Source organism: Myotis brandtii, unplaced genomic scaffold (genome assembly GCF_000412655.1).
Source record: "Myotis brandtii unplaced genomic scaffold, ASM41265v1 scaffold181, whole genome shotgun sequence".
NCBI lineage: Eukaryota > Metazoa > Chordata > Mammalia > Chiroptera > Vespertilionidae > Myotis > Myotis brandtii.
Window position 1 is genome coordinate 3,491,878 of NW_005356712.1, and position 19,784 is coordinate 3,511,661.

The following is a 19,784-nucleotide window of genomic DNA, read 5'->3' on the forward strand; positions in this document are numbered from 1 at the left end:
CTCCGTTCAGGTCGGGGCGCGGTGGTCCCCCCGGGAGACTCGCCGTGGGGCGTCCTTTCTGTGCATCGCCGGAGCGCAGTGTTCTCTCCGCCTCCCACCTCCTCAGATTGAACGCCACGTGCGAATTTAGGGAGACAAGGCAGGGCACTTCGGTAGGACGTGTTACCCAAAGCAGCAGCTGGGTGTGTTCAGAGTCCAACTTGAGCCTTAGGGTTTTTAGAAAGGGTGACCCGACCCCGAGGTGTTCTAGTTATCAAGAGACCCCCTTTTCACCCTCAAGGGGCAAGTTCATGCATAAAACATAGCAATGAGCGGGAAATAAAACGTTGCGGTCACCCCCAAGTTTTAGCGGGTCGCGGGGGAGCCTGGAAAAGGGAAGGCAGGGAAGTGTAGGCAAACAGGCCCAGGGTTTAAGTGTCTATCGTTGACCGAGACATGTGGGTGACATTCACGGGAACTTAGGTGTTTTCTTTTTTTTAAAAAATATATATTTTATTGATTTTTTTTTTTTTTTTTTACAGAGAGGAAGGGAGAGGGATAGAGAGTCAGAAACATGGATGAGAGAGAAACATCGACCAGCTGCCTCCTGCACACCCCCTACTGGGGATGTGCCTGCAACCAAGATACATGCCCTTGATCTGAATCGAACCCGGGACCCTTCAGTCCGCAGGCCGATGCTCTGTCCACTGAGCCAAACCGGTCAGGGCTTAGGTGTTTTCTGCCACCTCCCAGGCAGCTTCTCGTGGTTAGGTGCTGTCCCTTCTCTGGCTGGTGGGCCTCTGAGAGCTGCGAGTGAGCCAGAACTCAGACCTCGGCCTCCTCCCTACCTGGCCCAGGTGATCGCCGGCATCATTGTCCAAGTGCAAGCTGTATGCTCTTGAGATCCCAGTTCATAACTCCAGTCTGGGCCTGTCCAGAAAACCCCAAATTGTATCATCTCCTGCCTCCACTGCGTCTCCTGAACTTACTCGTTTCTCCTAATTGTCACTGCTGCCACCTTAAGTCAGACTGCCTTCATCCCTGTCTGGACCATGCAGTAGCCACCGGCAGGCCTGTGCTTCCTTTCTTGTCCTAGCAATGGGGGTGGTAAGTTTTTGGGGTTCTTGCTGCACTGGACAAGCTCCAGACTGTTCCAGGATCATGGTGACTCTTTTATGTCATTTCAGGTCAGACTGAATGTGACTGCCTCGGGCCACGTGGGGTGACACAATCTAAATGTCTTCCCCTTCGCCCATAGTCCTGCTTTATTTCCTTTGTGGTAGGAACTGGACATTTCTTGCTCATTTACTTGCTGATCTGTCCCTTCTAGAGTGTAATTTTCTTGAGAACAGAGAATTGTGTTCTTCATAGAATCCCAGCCCATAGAATTCTGCCAGGCCCTTCATGGAGACTCAAATATTGAAACAAATGAGTCTTTAAAAAAATATTTTTGTTGCTTTCAGAGAGAGAGAGAGAGAGAGAGAGAGAGAGAGAAACATCAGTGATGAGAGAGAGAGTAATTGATCAACTGCCTCTTGCACGCCCCACATTGAGGATGGAGCCTGCAACCCGGGCATATGCCCTGACCGGGAATCAAACCATGACCTTCTGGTTCATAGGTTGACACTCAGCCACTGAGCCATGCCGGCCAGGCTGAGTCTTTTTAATTGGGATGACTTTTCCTTTCTTCTCAATCGGGCACATTCCTACTGGTCAGATGCTGTCCATTCTGACCTCCTTTACAACCTCCTTTTAAGTACTCCAGTGCACCTTGTTCATTTTTGTAAAAATACATCTTTATTGATTTTAAAGAGAGGGAGAGAGAGAAAGAGAAACATCGATATGAGAAACATCAGTCAGCTATCTCCTACATGCCCACCATGGGGATCAAGCCCACAACCCTGGCATGTGCCCTGACCAGGAATTGAACCTGGGACTTTCAGTTCATGGGACAACGCTCAACAGAGTCATTCTGGGCTGGTGCCTTGTTCATTTTTTAAAAATTACAGTGTTACAATGTGTCTTTTTAAAACCTGTAAATTATGACAGGGTTTAGATTTTTTTTTTTGATGGGGGTGATGATTGTGATTTCTTTAAAACTGTTGACAGAATTTTTGTTTTGCAGATTTCCCCCACAGCCTAACAAAAACTAAGTAAAACAAACACTTGAGCTGTAACCTTCTATGCCTGCCAGTCAGCCCCTGCCAACCATTCAGTCAACTTTCTGTCTCTATGAATTTGCCTATTCTGGACACTTCACATAAATGGACTCTTATAGTCTGTGGTCTTCTGTGTCTGGTTTCTTTCGGTTAGAAGCCTGTGTTTTCAGGGTTCATCCATGTTGTAGCATGTACTTACTACTTCATTTTTGTGTCCGAATAATATTCCCTGGTATGCATCTACCATATTTTGTTTTTTTCCATTTATCAGTTGATGGACACTTCGGTTGTTTCCACCTTTTGGCTATTATAAATAATGCTATTATGTGCATTGGTGTACACGGTTTTGTTTGGAAATACGTTCTCAGTTCTCTTGGATTTGGTCCTAGGAATGGGATTGCTAGGTCATATGGTGACTTTATGTTTAACTTTTTGAAGAACTCCCAGACTGTTTTCAAAAGTGGTTGCACCATTTGCAGTGAACTTTTAAGAAGCTACTATGCTTGTCAAGTTCTGACGTAGCATCAAAGAAGAGTGTCCATAGTTATCTGGAAAAGCCATTACAATGCTCCTCCTATTTCCAACTGCACATCTGTGTGAGGTAGGTTTTCTTCAGGTGGTTCAGCCTGAACAACATACTGCAGCAGATTGAATGCAGGGGGACATATGAGAATCCAGCTGTCTTCCTTTAAGCCAGACACTGAAAAGATCTGCAGAAATGTAAAAACATTTTCTCTTCTCACTAAATTTCTTTACACCACAAAAATGGTTGACATGTAATAGTAATGGGTTCATTGTTATTGTTAAATGAATAAAAAATAATGTATTGAATACACGTATTTTGGGAATTTGTTTTACTTTCCAATATGATAAATATCAATGGCCATAATTCTTATAAACCCACATATTGGGGGTCCTCAGTAATTTTTAAGAGTATGAACGATCCTTGGGACCAAAAACTTGTCTGACGTTCTCCCATATGCATGTTTGTGTGTGCTGCCCCTGCTTCGCTCTCCACTGCAGTTTTGGTGTCTTCCATCCGAACTAGGTGACTTGGGGGTCTGCTTCATTTGGCCTGGCCTCAGTGTCTTCATCTGGAACGTAGAGGTGGTGACAGGGAACAAGTGGGGTGGGAGAGGTTAGGATACGTTGAGAAGAGGACGTGGACAACTTCCCAGCTCCTTGGGATCCGAGCTCTGCTGCAGTGAGACCAGGCACTGCTGGAGCAGAGGTGGTGCTTGTGCCTAGAGAATCGTGGCTTATCCTCTACTGCTTTGAGTTCCTCATTTCTTTGGTTTTCATGTTAATTAATGCTTTGGGGGATAGTTTAAATTACAGAGATGGGAGTGCAGGAGAAATTAGTGACAATGGCAGGGATGCCACTGGGGGAGAGGATTGGGAACGGTGAGTGGTGCCAGGTGACTTGGGCACAGTTATTTAACAAATGTTCAGTGAGCACCAGCTGTGTTGCTAAGGCACTGTCTGCTGGATGATGGAGATACAGTGAAGGGCAAAGCAGAAAAGCCTTCCTCTCCAAGAGCCTCTGTTCTGCGGGGGTGGGTCGGGGGGAGAAGTGGCAAAAAAGCAGTTATTTCAGACAATGATGTACGATACGAAGGAAACAAAGCAAGATGCCATGATAGAGCGGCAGGGTGGGCCTAATGCTGCGTGGGTGTGTGAGCTGAGATGACAGAAATCCCAATCTTGGAGTCAGAAGGGTCCTTACTTGTAAGGCAATGGTCTCAGACTTGTTCAAGTGGTACAGTTTCTGAATATCTCAGGTATTTGCGTAACTCCTTGAAAACATATTCATGCCTTCAGCTTGAAAGTAATTAACTATGTAAATTGGTGCCAAGTTAGATACTGTCTAAAGTAAAGTGGAATAAGTCATAAGAGCGAGTTGCTAATCTGTTTTTTGCTTTCCACTGATCAGCACAGGGTAGAGGAGGAACACTACTAGCAGTCTCACCAACCAGAGGGAGTCGCTGATGATACCTGGGCATATTTTCTTCTTCATTTTTCATATTTTTAAAATGTAATTGGGCATACTGTTTCTTTACTTTACATATGTGCATTGTATCCATCTTTAAAAGTGCTTTTTAGGTACAGTTTTTTTATAACTAAGATTTTCCTTGATTAGGCCATATTGAGGCATTCATTCCCCAAATATTAGACGTTTGGGATGCCTCCTGGCCTTTTACTCGCCCCTCACCCCCTTTTTTCTTTTGAGAAACATAAGCAAATCTTTTAATGGCAATGCCTTCTGTTTAAGTGCTTCACTACGTAAATGGAACATTTATCTCATTTGACCCTTATGATGACCCCTGAAAAATAGGACAGTTATTAATATCCCCCCTTTAAAATCAGGTTAAGTAACATATGAGTAATGAAAACATTTCTACAGCTCAACAGTTTATGAAGAAAGTTCTTTGTGTGAATGTTTGTTCCTTTTTGTTCCCGCTCTTTTCTTTGTATCCCAGTGTAGTCCCTGTGGACATTGGTGGTGGTCGATTGCACTGATTTCTGAAACCTCTGTCAACTGCTCTGAAGGCTCTTTGGGATTAGAGAACCTGGCTACTTTTGTCTCTATTTCCTTAATGCATTGTACCATCTTGAAACCTTTGAATGAATAAAAAAAAGTGTGTATACACACACACACACACACACACACACGTGTAAAATTGAGACAACCTAATAGAGTAGGTGGAACACTTGGAGAAAGGTTTAAAAGTACTTATCCGATAAAGGAATCCGTCAGTGCCCCTTCACACCCTTTGCGTGACTAGACTTTCACACAAGTGAACATGTACTAATTCATTACCATTGCTATCTTACACAATCTCTGTACAATCTTTTTGATTGTACAGCTCTTATCTAATCCTTTTGGCAAGGCCTTGAATATTCATGTTTGAAAAATCAAGTGCTGGGAGAATTGCCTTCCTGTTTACCAGGAATGTAGTTATGTGGAAGAGGTCCTTCTGGGATGCACTTGTCCATGAACTCTTGTGTGTTTTTTTTCCCTCAGGAAGAATAACAGGATAGTTTGAGAGTAATGTTAAGAGCACTTTTAACCTTGTGAGAGCCAGTTTACTGTACTTTGACCAGCCTCTTAACAGTCCTTATGGCTGTTAATTTATCTAGGGTAGCATTTGACGCTCAGTTTAGTTTGCACGTAGCTTGATTATGCAGTTAACTGATAGGTCCCAGCAGAGCAGAGGAGTATGAATTCACAGGTAGTTAAGCAGTGTGCACCTAAGTGATTTGCCCTAGTTCCCAAGGCTTCTGCATTTAGCTCCTCTTCTTGCACCCGAAGAACAGAAGAACACAGATGTTGTTTTTGCATAACCCATCCTGTTCCTGCTGGTGCCAGTTCTTTCAGAAGCAGGAGGGAGGGGCAGAGTAGAAATGAAAGCCACCTTGAAGGATTGTTTCACACTAGTAATTTGAAGAACACAATCCAGTCCTGGTGAGGCGTGGTAAATTGTAAACACTATCTTATGTAAATGCTGGTAATATTACAAATGGTGTATGAATAACTTCAGGGAAGTTATTTGGCACTGTATGACATGACTACTTATAATAATTACTTCTACAAAGTAATTGTAGAAGTACTATTTATTTATTTATTCAAGAGAATAAATGAAAACTACATTTCTATTGCATTGCTATCTGATAACAAAAGTCAAGAATGGGCTAAATGTTGATCTGTAGAGGATATGTTTACAAATTATGGCACATCAACATGATGGATTATTATGTAGCCTTAAAATGTGATTCTTGAGATAATGTAGCTGCTTGAATGGTTTACCATCTAATTAGTGTCAAGAAGCAGCTGAATGCCAAGCATCCTCATTTGTAAGTGTAAATGTCAGGGTCAGAAGGCTAGAAGTTAATATGCAAAAATAGATAGCACTTTATGTAAGTGATGGGATTGTGGGCAATTTTTGTCTTTAATGTTGGTAATTATGTTGTTGTTTTTTGTTTGTTTTTTTATTGTTGTTAATCCTCACCCCAGGATATTTTTTCACTGATTTTTAGAGAGAGTGGAAGGGAGTGGGAGAGACACACAGAGAGAAACATTGATGTGAGAGAGATACATTGATTGGTTGCCTCCCAACCAAGGCTGGAGATCAAGCCTGCAACTGAGGAACATGCCCTTGACCACAATTGAGCCTAGGACCCTTCAGCCCACGGGATGACACTCTATCCACTGAGCCAAATCGGCTAGGGCACTGGTTGGCAAACTCATTAGTCAACAGAGCCAAATATCAACAGTATAACGATTGAAATTTCTTTTGAGAGCCAAATTGTTTAACCTTAAACCATATAGGTAGGTACATTGTTATTAACTTAATTAGGGTACTCCTAAGGCTTAGGAAGAGCCACACTCAAGGGGCCAAAGAGCCGCATGTGGCTCACGAGCTGCAGTTCGCCGACCACGGGGCTAGGGCAATTATGTTTTTTTTTTTTAAATAAACTTTTTATTTTGGAATAATTATAGATTTACAGGAAACTTTCAAGGCTAGTATAGCGTTTCTGTAGATCCCTTAGTGTCTCCTATTGTTAATGATAATTATGTTTTTAAATAATGTTTTTATCATTTTAAAAACAAAAATATTCCAAAAATGCTAAAAGTTGTTAATAATCACTTACGTCCCTTCCATGTTAATAGCTTGTAGTATACCTTGCCATACCGTTATCTCAGCTCTAACACTTTTATACCTATTTATAATGTGCACGTAATCAAGGGGCATTCATGTAAGAACTGCAGTTGTGAAGCATAGCATAGCCCTAATTTATTTTTCTGCATTTGATTTTGTGACTTTGGCTCAGATTTTGCTCATACCAGGGGAATGCAGATTCTTGTGCAAGCTTTTTAAAAATTGTGTCTGTTCTGTTGCTGTTTCTATGAAAAAATTGGTGAAAATATAAGAAATGATACTTTAATCTTTTCTTTTATGGTCTCTTTGTAGGAGGAGAGGGCAGTGAGAGATCGGAATCTCCTCCAGGTTCAAGACCATGATCAACCCATTCTGTGGAAAGTGCAGTTTAACTTGGGCAATAGCAGTCGGCCCAGCAACCAGTGCCGGAACTCCATCCAAGGGAAGCACCTCATCACCGACGAACTAGGTAAGGCTGGCTTCCTTCCCCTCCTGCAGTCAGTGAAGTGCTCTGGTGCCACCATTCCTAGGGTTTTTAAGTAGGGATTTTATATGTGCCTTTTCCCTTCGTGCTCATTTCCAACATTTCTCACGTCTTCCTTGTCTTTCAGACCTAACTCATTGTTCAAGGTTCCCCTCAGCATCAGAGAAGCTTGGTTTGATAATTCTAACTCTGAAACTCCTTGTGCCTATAACTTAGAGTTTTAGCATTTTATCACACATCAGTGCCTCTGCTTTTTAGAGAGAGTGGAAGGGAGTGGGAGAGACACACAGAGAGAAACATTGATGTGAGAGAGATACATTGATTGGTTGCCTCCCAACCAAGGCTGGAGATCAAGCCTGCAACTGAGGAACATGCCCTTGACCACAATTGAGCCTAGGACCCTTCAGCCCACGGGATGACACTCTATCCACTGAGCCAAATCGGCTAGGGCACTGGTTGGCAAACTCATTAGTCAACAGAGCCAAATATCAACAGTATAACGATTGAAATTTCTTTTGAGAGCCAAATTGTTTAACCTTAAACCATATAGGTAGGTACATTGTTATTAACTTAATTAGGGTACTCCTAAGGCTTAGGAAGAGCCACACTCAAGGGGCCAAAGAGCCGCATGTGGCTCACGAGCTGCAGTTCGCCGACCACGGGGCTAGGGCAATTATGTTTTTTTTTTTAAATAAACTTTTTATTTTGGAATAATTATAGATTTACAGGAAACTTTCAAGGCTAGTATAGCGTTTCTGTAGATCCCTTAGTGTCTCCTATTGTTAATGATAATTATGTTTTTAAATAATGTTTTTATCATTTTAAAAACAAAAATATTCCAAAAATGCTAAAAGTTGTTAATAATCACTTACGTCCCTTCCATGTTAATAGCTTGTAGTATACCTTGCCATACCGTTATCTCAGCTCTAACACTTTTATACCTATTTATAATGTGCACGTAATCAAGGGGCATTCATGTAAGAACTGCAGTTGTGAAGCATAGCATAGCCCTAATTTATTTTTCTGCATTTGATTTTGTGACTTTGGCTCAGATTTTGCTCATACCAGGGGAATGCAGATTCTTGTGCAAGCTTTTTAAAAATTGTGTCTGTTCTGTTGCTGTTTCTATGAAAAAATTGGTGAAAATATAAGAAATGATACTTTAATCTTTTCTTTTATGGTCTCTTTGTAGGAGGAGAGGGCAGTGAGAGATCGGAATCTCCTCCAGGTTCAAGACCATGATCAACCCATTCTGTGGAAAGTGCAGTTTAACTTGGGCAATAGCAGTCGGCCCAGCAACCAGTGCCGGAACTCCATCCAAGGGAAGCACCTCATCACCGACGAACTAGGTAAGGCTGGCTTCCTTCCCCTCCTGCAGTCAGTGAAGTGCTCTGGTGCCACCATTCCTAGGGTTTTTAAGTAGGGATTTTATATGTGCCTTTTCCCTTCGTGCTCATTTCCAACATTTCTCACGTCTTCCTTGTCTTTCAGACCTAACTCATTGTTCAAGGTTCCCCTCAGCATCAGAGAAGCTTGGTTTGATAATTCTAACTCTGAAACTCCTTGTGCCTATAACTTAGAGTTTTAGCATTTTATCACACATCAGTGCCTCTGCTACTTCCTGCCAATCTCTTTACAGCTCACCCGTCTTTTCTTCTCATCTTGGTCAATTCTATAGAGTAGGAGCTCAGTTTTCTTTGGTAACTTGAATAATAATTGGTACTTAGGAAATGCATTTGTTAATGACTGGGTAATCTCAAGTGAATTATAAGCACATTCAAAATGTGTTACTCTTACAGTTAAAATAGTAGTCTGTCTGTTTTGGTACTTTCTCTCAGACTTTTTTGTTTCCTTTTAGACAGAAGGTGATTCCTGTGCTGGTGAGGTAGTTGGATTAGACAGCTGCTACAGTTCTTACAACTCTAATCTGGCTCAGTCTTCCCAAAGCAAGACTCCCACTAATCCTCAGCCTGCTTTAATTGAGCTCTTACTATGTGCTGGGCACTGGGTGAAAGCTTTCCTTGAATATCCCATTTGATTTTGGCAATAGTCCTACGAGGTCCAGCTATTGCTATAATACCTATAAAGGTGTTGTCACTTTGTAGGTGAAGACACAGGCACTGAGAGGTTAAGGAACTTAAGGAAAAAGCAGATAACATTGCAAATAACCTGTGTTTTATTTTTAACAGAATAAAGTTACTTCCACAAGATGACACAGCTAGTCAGCAGGCAGACATGGGACTAGGACTGAACTTGGAGTTCAGTGTTTTTTTTCTCTTATAAACTGTTTTCTTTGGTGTTTTTTTTGTTTGTTTTGTTTTTTATGACACTTATAGTGAGAAAACATGTCGTCTGTGCCTTGGCTTTAATATTTAATATTAGGTTATGAATGACAATTTGTCATTTTGTAGCTAGCCAAAGAATAATTTTCCTCTGATTATTTCGAGTGAGACAAAGATTCTCAGACTTAGTAAGTAAAAAGTTCCAAGAATCAAGCAATTAAAAATTCAAGAGCCATAGATTGTGTTTTACCTCCATGAGTGTGGGAGAAGGGAGAAACAGTTTAATGAAGAAAACTTGCAGGAATTGATGCCTTTTAGGAAGCAGATGTCACAATGAATATTGCCAGGGTAAAGCCTTATTAAATAAGACAACCAATTAGAATTTCAGACTTTCAAAGGTTAGAAGTTAATTTCTCAGTCAATAGCAACACACTCTGCGGTTGTGACCTTACAGAATTCCTTGTTGGAAATTATGTTTGCGTGCTTAAATTTATGATGGAAAAGGTGAAATCCTGGTGAGCTTTCTTTCACCAGAAATTAGAAAGACCTGTGGTTTCAAGGCTGCTGGCAGTTAGCACTGGGGAGAGAAAGAAGGCCTGATGTGACACTGAGAACGTGGAAAAGTGAAAAGGGAGAAAGATAATTTCAACAAGTGGAGTGTAGGTCACATTATATTTTACAACTTCCTGACCCAGATGTGGTAAAATTGCTGTGTATTTATCATTTGGGGCAGAATTTCAAGAAACATTTTGGCTTACTTGGATTTTTTTGTTTGTTTGTATATTTATAATCCTTGTAATCCCAGAAACATTTGTGATGGCATTGGAATCATCATCATCATTCTTTCTCCCCCCGCCCCCGTTAATCCTCACTCGAGGATATTTTCCCATTGATTTTTTAAGGAGAGTGGAAGAGAGAGGAAAAGACAGAGAGAAACATCGATATGAGAGAAACACATTGATTGGTTGCCTCCTGCACTCGCCCCAACCAGGGCCCGAGCCAGGGAGGAACTTGCAACCAAGGTACATGCCCTCGACTGGAATCAAACCCGGGACCCTTTGGTCCGCAGGTCGATGCTCTAGCTACTGAGCCAAACCGGCTAGGGCTGGAATCATCCTCTCTTAATTTAAAGACAGAATGGCACAGCTAAAGTAACGAAAAGCACCAGTTCCCAGGTAAGCCCCAGTTTTCCAAGTGTGAGTGAGGGCTCTTTTAGTTTCTTCCATTGTGTTCCTGGTGCTTCCTACATTTGCACAGACTTTGTTTTCCAGAGTAGTTTCTGAAAACAACAGTATACTTCACCAAGTCTCATTCTCTGAGGGTTAAGAAGCTGGGGAATTTGGATGGACAGCTGCTCTGACCTGTGGGCCTGGGCATATACCTGTGGGCTTGTGTGTGCATCTGTGAGCTGTGTGTACATCTGGGAGTTTCCCAAGGGCCAAGTGGTGTCCCTCATCCACTTCTTCTCACATACCTCTTTCCCACTCCCAGAAAGATGTAGAGAAATGTCTGTTTAGCAACTCTGAACAATAAATTAACTTTTGCAAGGTGATTCATTCCTTAAAGTTGAGCATGGATTGGCTGGGTTGGAGAGAGTGTGTGTATAGAGATGATGGGATTTATTTATTATTTTATATTTTTAAAATATATTTTAATTGATTTCAGAGAGGGAGAGAGAGAGAGAGAGAAAGAGAGAGAGAGAGAGAGAGAGAGAGAGATTGATCAGCTGCCTCGTGCACCCCCCGCCCCCCACCCTGGGGATCGAGCCCACAACCCAGGCATGTGCCCTGACCGAGAATCAAACCGGTTCATAGGTCGACACTCAACCACTGAGCCATGCTGGCTGGGAGAGATGATGGGATTTATGAGGAGTGGAGGGAATTAGGAGGATTTTTCTTTCTTGGGTATCAGAGGATTCCCTTTTCCCAATACTGAGGGGTAATTGAACACTTGGTATGTATACTTGAAAACAGCCTAAATCAGTTTGTAAAGGTGAGGTGTAACTACTTCAGTTAAAAAAAAATCTTCCAAACCATTCAATAAATGGCAAGCATTTAAAAGATACTTGTGAAAAGGGGGCAGGTGTTTGTTTTTTATCTAGAAGGATTTCACTTTTGGGAATTAATGCCTTGGCTTTTTCTATTTTTAGATTTTTGTATTGAAAAAAATGGCATTTTTCTGCAGGTGTAGATGAAAAAATGGCTTTCCCCCCTAGATTAGAATAGGAAAACACAGGCGTGACTTCACATGGAGAGTAAATCAAACACGCAGCAGCAGACGAACAGGTTGTGTTAGGTAGGTAAGGCTGGAGCCTACTTCTAATGTGGGAATTCATGTTTTTAAAGGACGGCATGTAAGAAGCAAGCCCTCATCACATAGTGTCTGATTCTCCTACCTCTTTGGTGCTTAGGATTCTCCAGACTCCAGATTCTGTCTCTGATCTTTGCATACAGTGCGTACGTTGCTGAGTCCAGATCACGGCTGGTAGTGAGTTGGGATCCCTGCTGGTTTAATACTCAGGGTAGTCTCTGACTTGCAGGATACGTTTGTGAAAGGAAGGACTTGCTGGTGAATGGATGCTGTAATGTCAACGTCCCGGGCACCAAGCAGTACTGCTGTGATGGCTGCTTGACCAACGGCTGCTGTAGCGCTTACGAGCACTGCGTTTCCTGCTGCCTGCAGCCCAACAAGGTATGGAGAGCTGCTCCTTGTTCTGCATCTGCTCGCGTCTCTCTGCCTTTATTTTATGATGAGCATTGGGTTCTTCTGAAAATAGAACTTAGAAGGGAGCTTTGTAGGTGTCAGGAGTTGCTGCTGTGAAGTAGCCTTTGTCTCCAAGGAAGGAGGTGGTTCCCAGTGACTTGAATGGTTCTTTTGCAGAATGGGCCATTGTTTTGCTAATCAGATATCTGATGAATAAGATACCAGTGCTCTTTCCCCTTGGAGCTGGCTGCCTCCCTCACTCTTACCCCCCACCCCCACCCCGTCAGCAGTCTCCTAGTTTAGGAGAAATATCCAAGGTTACTTTTTGTGCTGCTGAGTCTGGAATTTATTATAGGTACTAACTTTTGTTTCCATAGCAACTTCTCTTGGAGCGCTTCCTCAACCGGGCAGCTGTGGCCTTCCAGAACCTCTTCATGGCAGTGGAGGATCACTTTGAATTGTGTTTGGCTAAATGCAGGACCTCATCCCAGGTCAGAAGCTCTGATGTTTCTAGCTGGGGGTTGGGTGGGTAGGAGGAAGGGTGGGTGGGAAAGTATGATCATGGAGGTATGATTATGATATGTCATAGGATAGGAGTGATAATGGAGAAGAGATTCAAATGAAGCTTTGGTGGAATGAGTGTTTAGAATGTCAGCATGAGATTTATACAAGTCAGAGAAGTAAAATGTTTATATTAAATCAAGGTCTAATCAACTTGCATCTCCCCATCTGATTGGCATGTCTATACTTTTAAGTGGGAGCCTAAAATTATTTTTTAAATCTGGGTGGAATCTTAATAGTCCAGTTTCTGAGAGAAGTTCTTTTGTCAGAACTGAGGCTTTTCAGCAACCACTCATTGAGAGTAAATAGTAATTTGTTCTGGGACAGAGTTATGGTTTATTTTAGGATTCAAGGGGAAGGGGCAGGTGGTGTTTAAAAATACATGCGTAATGTGTCGGTCGTCAAGCTCGATACTCATCAGCATGCTGTCATTACATGCTTTGCTCTTCGGGCACTGAACATCGCACCTGCTGCTGAAAGCGTCTGGAAGTCCATCACTGTGGCCTTGGCTCTTTGTTTTTGTGGTTGGGCTGTTGTGGGGCTGTCTTTTTAAAAAATCACCGACGTGTTTGTTATACAAGCACGCTTCTTCTGGCCTCTATTCATGGTGTCTCCAAGATTGTACTGGCTTCGTCTGAGATAACTGACTCATTTGTCATTTTCTGGAACTCTTGTACTCTTTGCCAGATGTCTGTCTGTAGTCCACCTTTTGATTTTACGCCACTTTTTATGTCTCTGGTCTGCTCTTAGAGCACCCAGCATCATTGGGTAAATGTTTCAGGGATTATAATGAGCATTTGAAAACGAAGAAATTCCTGGTGGGCTTGTTTTGTTGGAAGAGCTTTCCACTTGAATGGGCCTTAAAGGAAATGTGGAGGAATGCTGAACACGTGACTTACTTTGATTCAGATTCTCTCTCATTCCGAGAGTTGCCAGAAAAGTCGAAATATTTTCGTTCTTTAACTGATAAAACTCAGAAGTTATTTCCAGTTGTGAGTGAAGATGCTAAACTTTCTGTCTTTTTATTGTAAAGAGATATTTCCCAGTTGGCAATTTGTTTATATAGCAGTATCCCAAGAAAGAGAAGCTTTTGGCTACACGTCTGCAAATTGGATTAGTACTTACAGTGTAGATGTTTAGTATTGGTCTTGGGCTAATTAATGAACTCTAGACTAGCCAAAAATTCGAGTTGCCTGTATGAAAACAAATTGCTGAAAAATTAGCCATTGGGGTGTTTGTTTTAAATCACACTTCCTATTTCTCAGCCAAATAAGGCTTGTCTGGTATTGTGGGATTTGGCCCGAGTGCCAAACCCAGAGATACATAAAACTTTATGAAAGCGATTTGAAATGTATCTCCTCCATATTTTCAGGGTTCAGTACCAGTGACTGAATTTCTGTGAAGCACAGAGTCAGGTTCAAAACACCCTTTGGACCTTAATCTAATATAAAATAATTTGAGAAAAACTAGTTGTCTTGAGTTGCAGTGAGGTTGTTAGAAACTCACTTGTGTACATAAAAAGAAACAGTCATGCAGTGATGTTATGTCCATTTTCATGATCTTCATTGGCATTCTGCGTTGAGCATTCGCCTTTGTTCCAGAAAGTGCCTGGGAGCCTGATAGTGACATTTGGAGATGGATGTGGCCAAGCTCCTGCAGGGAGTGCCTGACAGCAACCCGCTTGGACTTCGGCAGCTCTGAAGGGAGGTGTGTGGGACTGCTCTCTCACGGAGCTCTTGTCTTCCCTTTTGCCAACAGAGTGTGCAGCACGAGAACACCTATAGGGATCCCATAGCAAAGTATTGCTATGGAGAGAGCCCTCCCGAGCTCTTCCCAGCGTGATGGGCGCAGTGATGGGCACAGAAGACTTTCCAAGCGCATGCGGCTAAAGCACTTAGTCTGAAGCCAGGCTCAGCGGTCACTAGTCCCTTGGAAGAAGAGAGTTGTCATGCGGAAACTTTGGCTTTGACCACTTCTTGGGCTGTACTCTTTGGGCTGCACTCCCCGCCGGGCTTCACCAGATGGGACTGATCTATAAAGCAGCTTGGAAACACCAGCGGGTCACATTTGAAAAAGACCAAACTGCAGGCGACCTTGCGGAGGGGTTGGTGCTGTGGGCACCTCCACCATTGCAGCTGCTCGGGGTCCCAGGGTAACTCACAGGGCTCATCGGGGCCCTTAACTGTACAGTTATTTATTGGATTTCTTTGTAGTAGTGGGAAAATTATAATGTTTTATATTGAAGAATGCCTTGCCTTGATAGTTGAATATATTCAAGGAAACTGTTGTGGTTGTTGTTTTCTTATGTTCTTTAGTTTCATGAGTTAAATCATCCCTTCACCCAGATAAAATGGCCTCTTAGAGCATGCATGTTCTCTCCAGGTCGTTATTTTGGTTTTGTTTTAACAGCATCTTCAGGAGTGGGCCCTGAACACCGTATGCTGACATCTAAAACTGTCTGAGATCTCAAAGATACTGTTCCATTCTCATCTAGTGCCAAGTTTCCAGCAGCTGCTACCATGTGCTCTCAGATTTTTTCTGGGGGATCTGGGATACATGTATGCCTGTGGCAAGCATCGTTTTAACCTGAGAGTCTGACTTACTGTTCCAGAGGATTTTGTTCTCATTTCCTATGAAGTGCCTGGTCATCTTGGTTGTGGTCCAGCAGGAGCCTCAGGAAAATCACTGCAGCCTCCTCTCCTCCCCGGTCATGGAACCCTGTGTTAAGGCGATTCCTCAGTGGAGATACATCTGTAACTGGCCATAAGCGGTCATCCTTTATTGCTTTCAGCTTCATGAGATGTAACAAGTACAGACATGCAGTTTCCCCATGATTTGCAAAGAGGGAGAAGAAAACCCAAGTTGCTAGGAAGGAGCTGTAAGAGACTTAACATTTACCCTCAGTGGGACGAGTGAATGAATGCAGGGCATGCGGTTGCAGGTCCACACGCTCCAGGCGTGCCCTGTGTTTCCAGAACAACACTAAACCTCTCTGGTCAAGGCCAGGAGTGTTTGGTCCTCAGATCACGACAGGCCCCTTGAGTAGTATCCCTCTATGCTCTCAGGAGTTCCATTACTGCACAGCTCTTTCCTGGAGTCACACACTGACCTGGGGTTGGGCACAGTTTTTTCATTTTATTGGTTCAAGTTGTTGACCTTGGAGCAGAGCGCTATTTTATAACCTGCTTTTGACTTTTTTTTTCTTTTTCTTTGGGCCATGTTTGCCTTCCAGTATGTTTCTGCAATATGTAGTGGCCATTTCCCTTCACCACCTCCTATTACTTCTTTTACTTAACCTTCCCAAAGTGGTTTGTCCTGATAAATAAGTTTTCCTTGAGGGTAAACTGTGTGTCTGGCAGTTGTTTTTAAATGTTAGATCCCAAGAAATGTAATCAATGTGCAGTGGACTTTTTGGGTTCTCTGTGTATTCATTGGTGCTAAATCAAACTGTACGTGAAAGAAATGTGCATGTCTGGGTGTTTTACCATCTCGGGTGTTTTTCTGTAACTCAGTGTGAGATTTGAGTTTGTTTTCTGTGGTCACTGGTACCAGCCTCTCCTTTGAGCCTATTTTAACTCTTGAGACATATAACATAGATTTAATGTGAGAAGAGTTTCCTCACAGGTTAACCCATGGATGTTGACTTTGTACTTGAATATTGACTTGGCATGCTTTGCATTTTCCATGCCTCTGCAAACAGTTTCTATAGCCTTGTGATAGAGAATTAAGCTCACTTGTGTTTGCATCTCCTGTATGAGGCAATAGTCAGGGGTGAAGTGACTTCCCAGAGTCCCTGCTGAGATTTAATGACTGAACCAAAACAAGAACTTCATCTGGGGCCCGGGTCCACTGTCCTTCTCACCAACTCTCCTCACCAACTCTCATCAGCTCCAATGCTGACTCATCTGTAAACAGCCCCCCTGAGAGCATATAGATTTCAGCCGTCCAGGCCAAAAAAGGGGAGAGGTGGCATAAATAGCCAAATTGGGCCGATAATCCAAAGGTCATTTTCACTTGGCCCTGGAATATGTTTGTTGTACTTAAGTCAATTAGGGGTGTGTTCACTGTTTTGGCAACTCCCAGTGCTGTAGAGGACATAATGAAGTCACCCAAAGGACCTGGACTGGCCTTCTCACCCAGGACCTCTCGCCTCTCCAATCCCTGGTTGGTTTCTGGTTCCCCTGACTGAGGGTTTCTAGAATTAGAGGCCTCGTCTTGGCAAAGTGCATGATACATAATGAAATTTTAGGAAAAGACCAAAGGAGGGACAAAAACACCTTTTGTTTAGAAAAAATATTAAGTATTGTGTGCTTGGGGCTAAAGGTAATTAGGTAATTCAAAGCTTTCCCCCCACTTCTGAATCTTAATTACTATGTTCCTTGCTGAGGCCATAAAGATAAGGTGTATCCGCTGGCAAAGAAACAACCAGTAAAGTGAGGAAAGGGCGCTGAGATAGGCATGTATAGAGGAGAGGATGTCCTGCCTCCACGGTGCCAGGGACTCTGGGTGGCCCTGGACTCGGCCGGGCTGGAGCTGGCATTGCAGGGTGAGCTCGGTAGCTCTTAGGAAGCAGAGGACAGGGCTTTAGAGCAAGGAATGTGGCTTTCAGATCGCTGCTCCCAGAAACTGACGTGGAGGGCCTTGGGGTTGCACCTTGGCTGGTGTAGCTGCAGAGGAACTCTGGGGAGGGTCACATAATTGAATTTTTCCATCGTTGAGATTTATAGATAAACTAAAGGCCTGGTGCATGACATTCGTGCACTTGGGGGGTGGGGGGTTCCCTCAGCCCAGCCTGCACCCTCTTGCAGTCCTGGAGCCCTTGGGGGATGTCTGCCTGCCGGCTTAGGCCCACTCCCTGTGGGCCTAAGCTGGCAGGTGGACATTCCCCAAGGGGTCCTTAGTGCTGTCGCGAAGGTGGGAGAGGCTCCCGCCACTGCCACTGCACTCGCCAGCCGTCAGCCCGGCTTCTGGCTGAGCACACTCCCCCTGTGGAAGCGCGCTGACCACCAGGGGGCAGCTCCTGCATTGAGTGTTTACCCCCTGGTGGTCAGTGAGCATCATAGCAACCAGTTGTTCCACCGTTCGGTCAATTTGCATATTACCCTTTTATTATATAGGATTGTAGATGTACGGAGATGCTGCCGGTGTAGTGTCCTCACAGGCAGAATTCTGCCTTGCCGTTAATAACTGCCTCTTACTAATGGCATGACCTTGGGCACTCAGGTCCTTCCTCTGTGAAACGGGGTCACATCTGCCTCTCCCAGGGTTACGAGGTGGCAGGAAGTCTGTGTCTGAACCCAGCAGGGGTGATGTCACACAGTCTGCATGGTGGGGATCGATTGGCCCCTCAGGGGGAAGGGTGGTAATGACAGAGCCCTTAGTATTGATTTTTTTCTATTTTTTAAAGAACTCATGCTAAAGATAAAAAATTTCAGATAATTCAGATGTATGTAAAGATGAAAGTAATCTAAAATCATACATCCTAGAGATAAGGCCCAGTCCTTTTTCTCTTCCCTCGTGACTTTCTAGGCAGGAGTGAGCACTTTTTCCTCTTAAGAACGATCCCATAATGTACATCCTAGTATGTAACATAAAGGCCCATATACTAATGTTTAATGACCACATGGTGTCAAATACAATGATGTTATGAATCCCCTGCTGAGCATGTTTAGCTTATTTTTCTGCTACTGCAAGTAATGCATTGATAAACTTTCACAGACACGTGTTTAGATTTATCTGATAACTTTTCACCAGTTTTCACTTTCACCTGCACTGCCATATCCTTGAGAACCCTGTGTTACCATTTTTTAACTCTTTGCTAATGGATCTCAGTGTTCTAATTTGTATTTATTTAGTGTCTAGTGAGGTGAGCCCTTTCCCTTGTTTTGGTTGGTCATTTATCTTTCCACGTAAAGTGTCTGTTGGTGACCCTTACAGAGCATCCTATATAATAAAAGGCTAATGCAAATTGACCAAACAGCGGAACGACCGGTTGCTATGACATGCACTGACCACTAGGGGGCAGATGCTCAATGCAGTACGTTCCCACAGGGGAAGCCTCCCTCAGCCAGAAGCCGGGCTCATGGCTGGCAAGCACAGCGCGGTGGTGGGAGCCTCCTGCCTCCGTGGCAGTGCTAAGGACATCTAACTGACAGTGGGGAGTGCACCTAAGCCGTCAGTCAGACATCCCCCGAGGGCTTCTGTATTGCGAGAGGGCTCAGGCTGGGCTGAGGGACCGCCCCCCCCCCAACCCTGAGTGCACGAATTTCGTGCACCAGGACTCTAGTTTTTACATAAAAGAAGCCTACACCCCTTTTCTCTCGCAGCCCTGTGCTAACCTCCTTATTATGTGTACAGAAGCAAGTGGCTCATGTGTCAACAAACTAACTTTTTCAGTTGATGTAGGGCAGTGAACAGGGGCAGTTTTGTCCGGAGACATTTTTGTCACAACTGGGGGAGTGTGGCGTCCCGAGTGGTGGAGGCTAGGGATGCTATCAGACACCCTGCAGTGCCCAGGCGGCTCCCGTGACACACAGTTCCCCGGTTCCAAATGGTTCCAAATGGCAGCCGTGCGAGGTGGAGAGGCCCGCTCCAGTCGGTAGTATTTCCCCCTCAGGTTGAGCCGAAGAGCTGCAGGAGCTGCGTGCTGACTTTATTATGTCTCTGCCCTTGCTTTCTGCGGTGCTGAAGTGCTGCTGATTAAATTACCCCGAAGTCCCACGGGACCCGCTGCTTCCTCGCAGGTCTCTCGCAGCCCAGTGCTGCCTCCAGGAGCGATGTTATTACTCTGCCGCGGTGTCCTTCGCACACTGACATAACCCAGGTGCAGACGCCCTCCCCTCCGCTGAGTGACCTGGAGGGGTATACACAGCGCCCTCCCTTCTCTAGCGGAGTTGTTCTCCCCAGGACCACTGCAGCAGCTCTGTACATGGAGGGACTGTGATGGTGTGGGTCA

At 43.8% G+C, this 19,784-nt stretch overlaps 1 protein-coding gene across 1 annotated transcript; it reads left to right on the forward strand.

Moving 5' to 3' along the window:
• Window positions 1-3,505: 3,505 nt before the first annotated feature.
• On the forward strand, window positions 3,506-15,116 carry LOC102261750 (chromosome unknown open reading frame, human C12orf49). The gene is made up of 5 exons (XM_014537716.1): window positions 3,506-3,556; window positions 7,112-7,268; window positions 12,105-12,256; window positions 12,646-12,759; window positions 14,588-15,116. Exons 1-5 carry the CDS (start codon window positions 3,506-3,508, stop codon window positions 14,669-14,671), a joined length of 558 nt encoding a protein of 185 aa, XP_014393202.1. The 3' UTR covers window positions 14,672-15,116.
• Window positions 15,117-19,784: the final 4,668 nt, after the last annotated feature.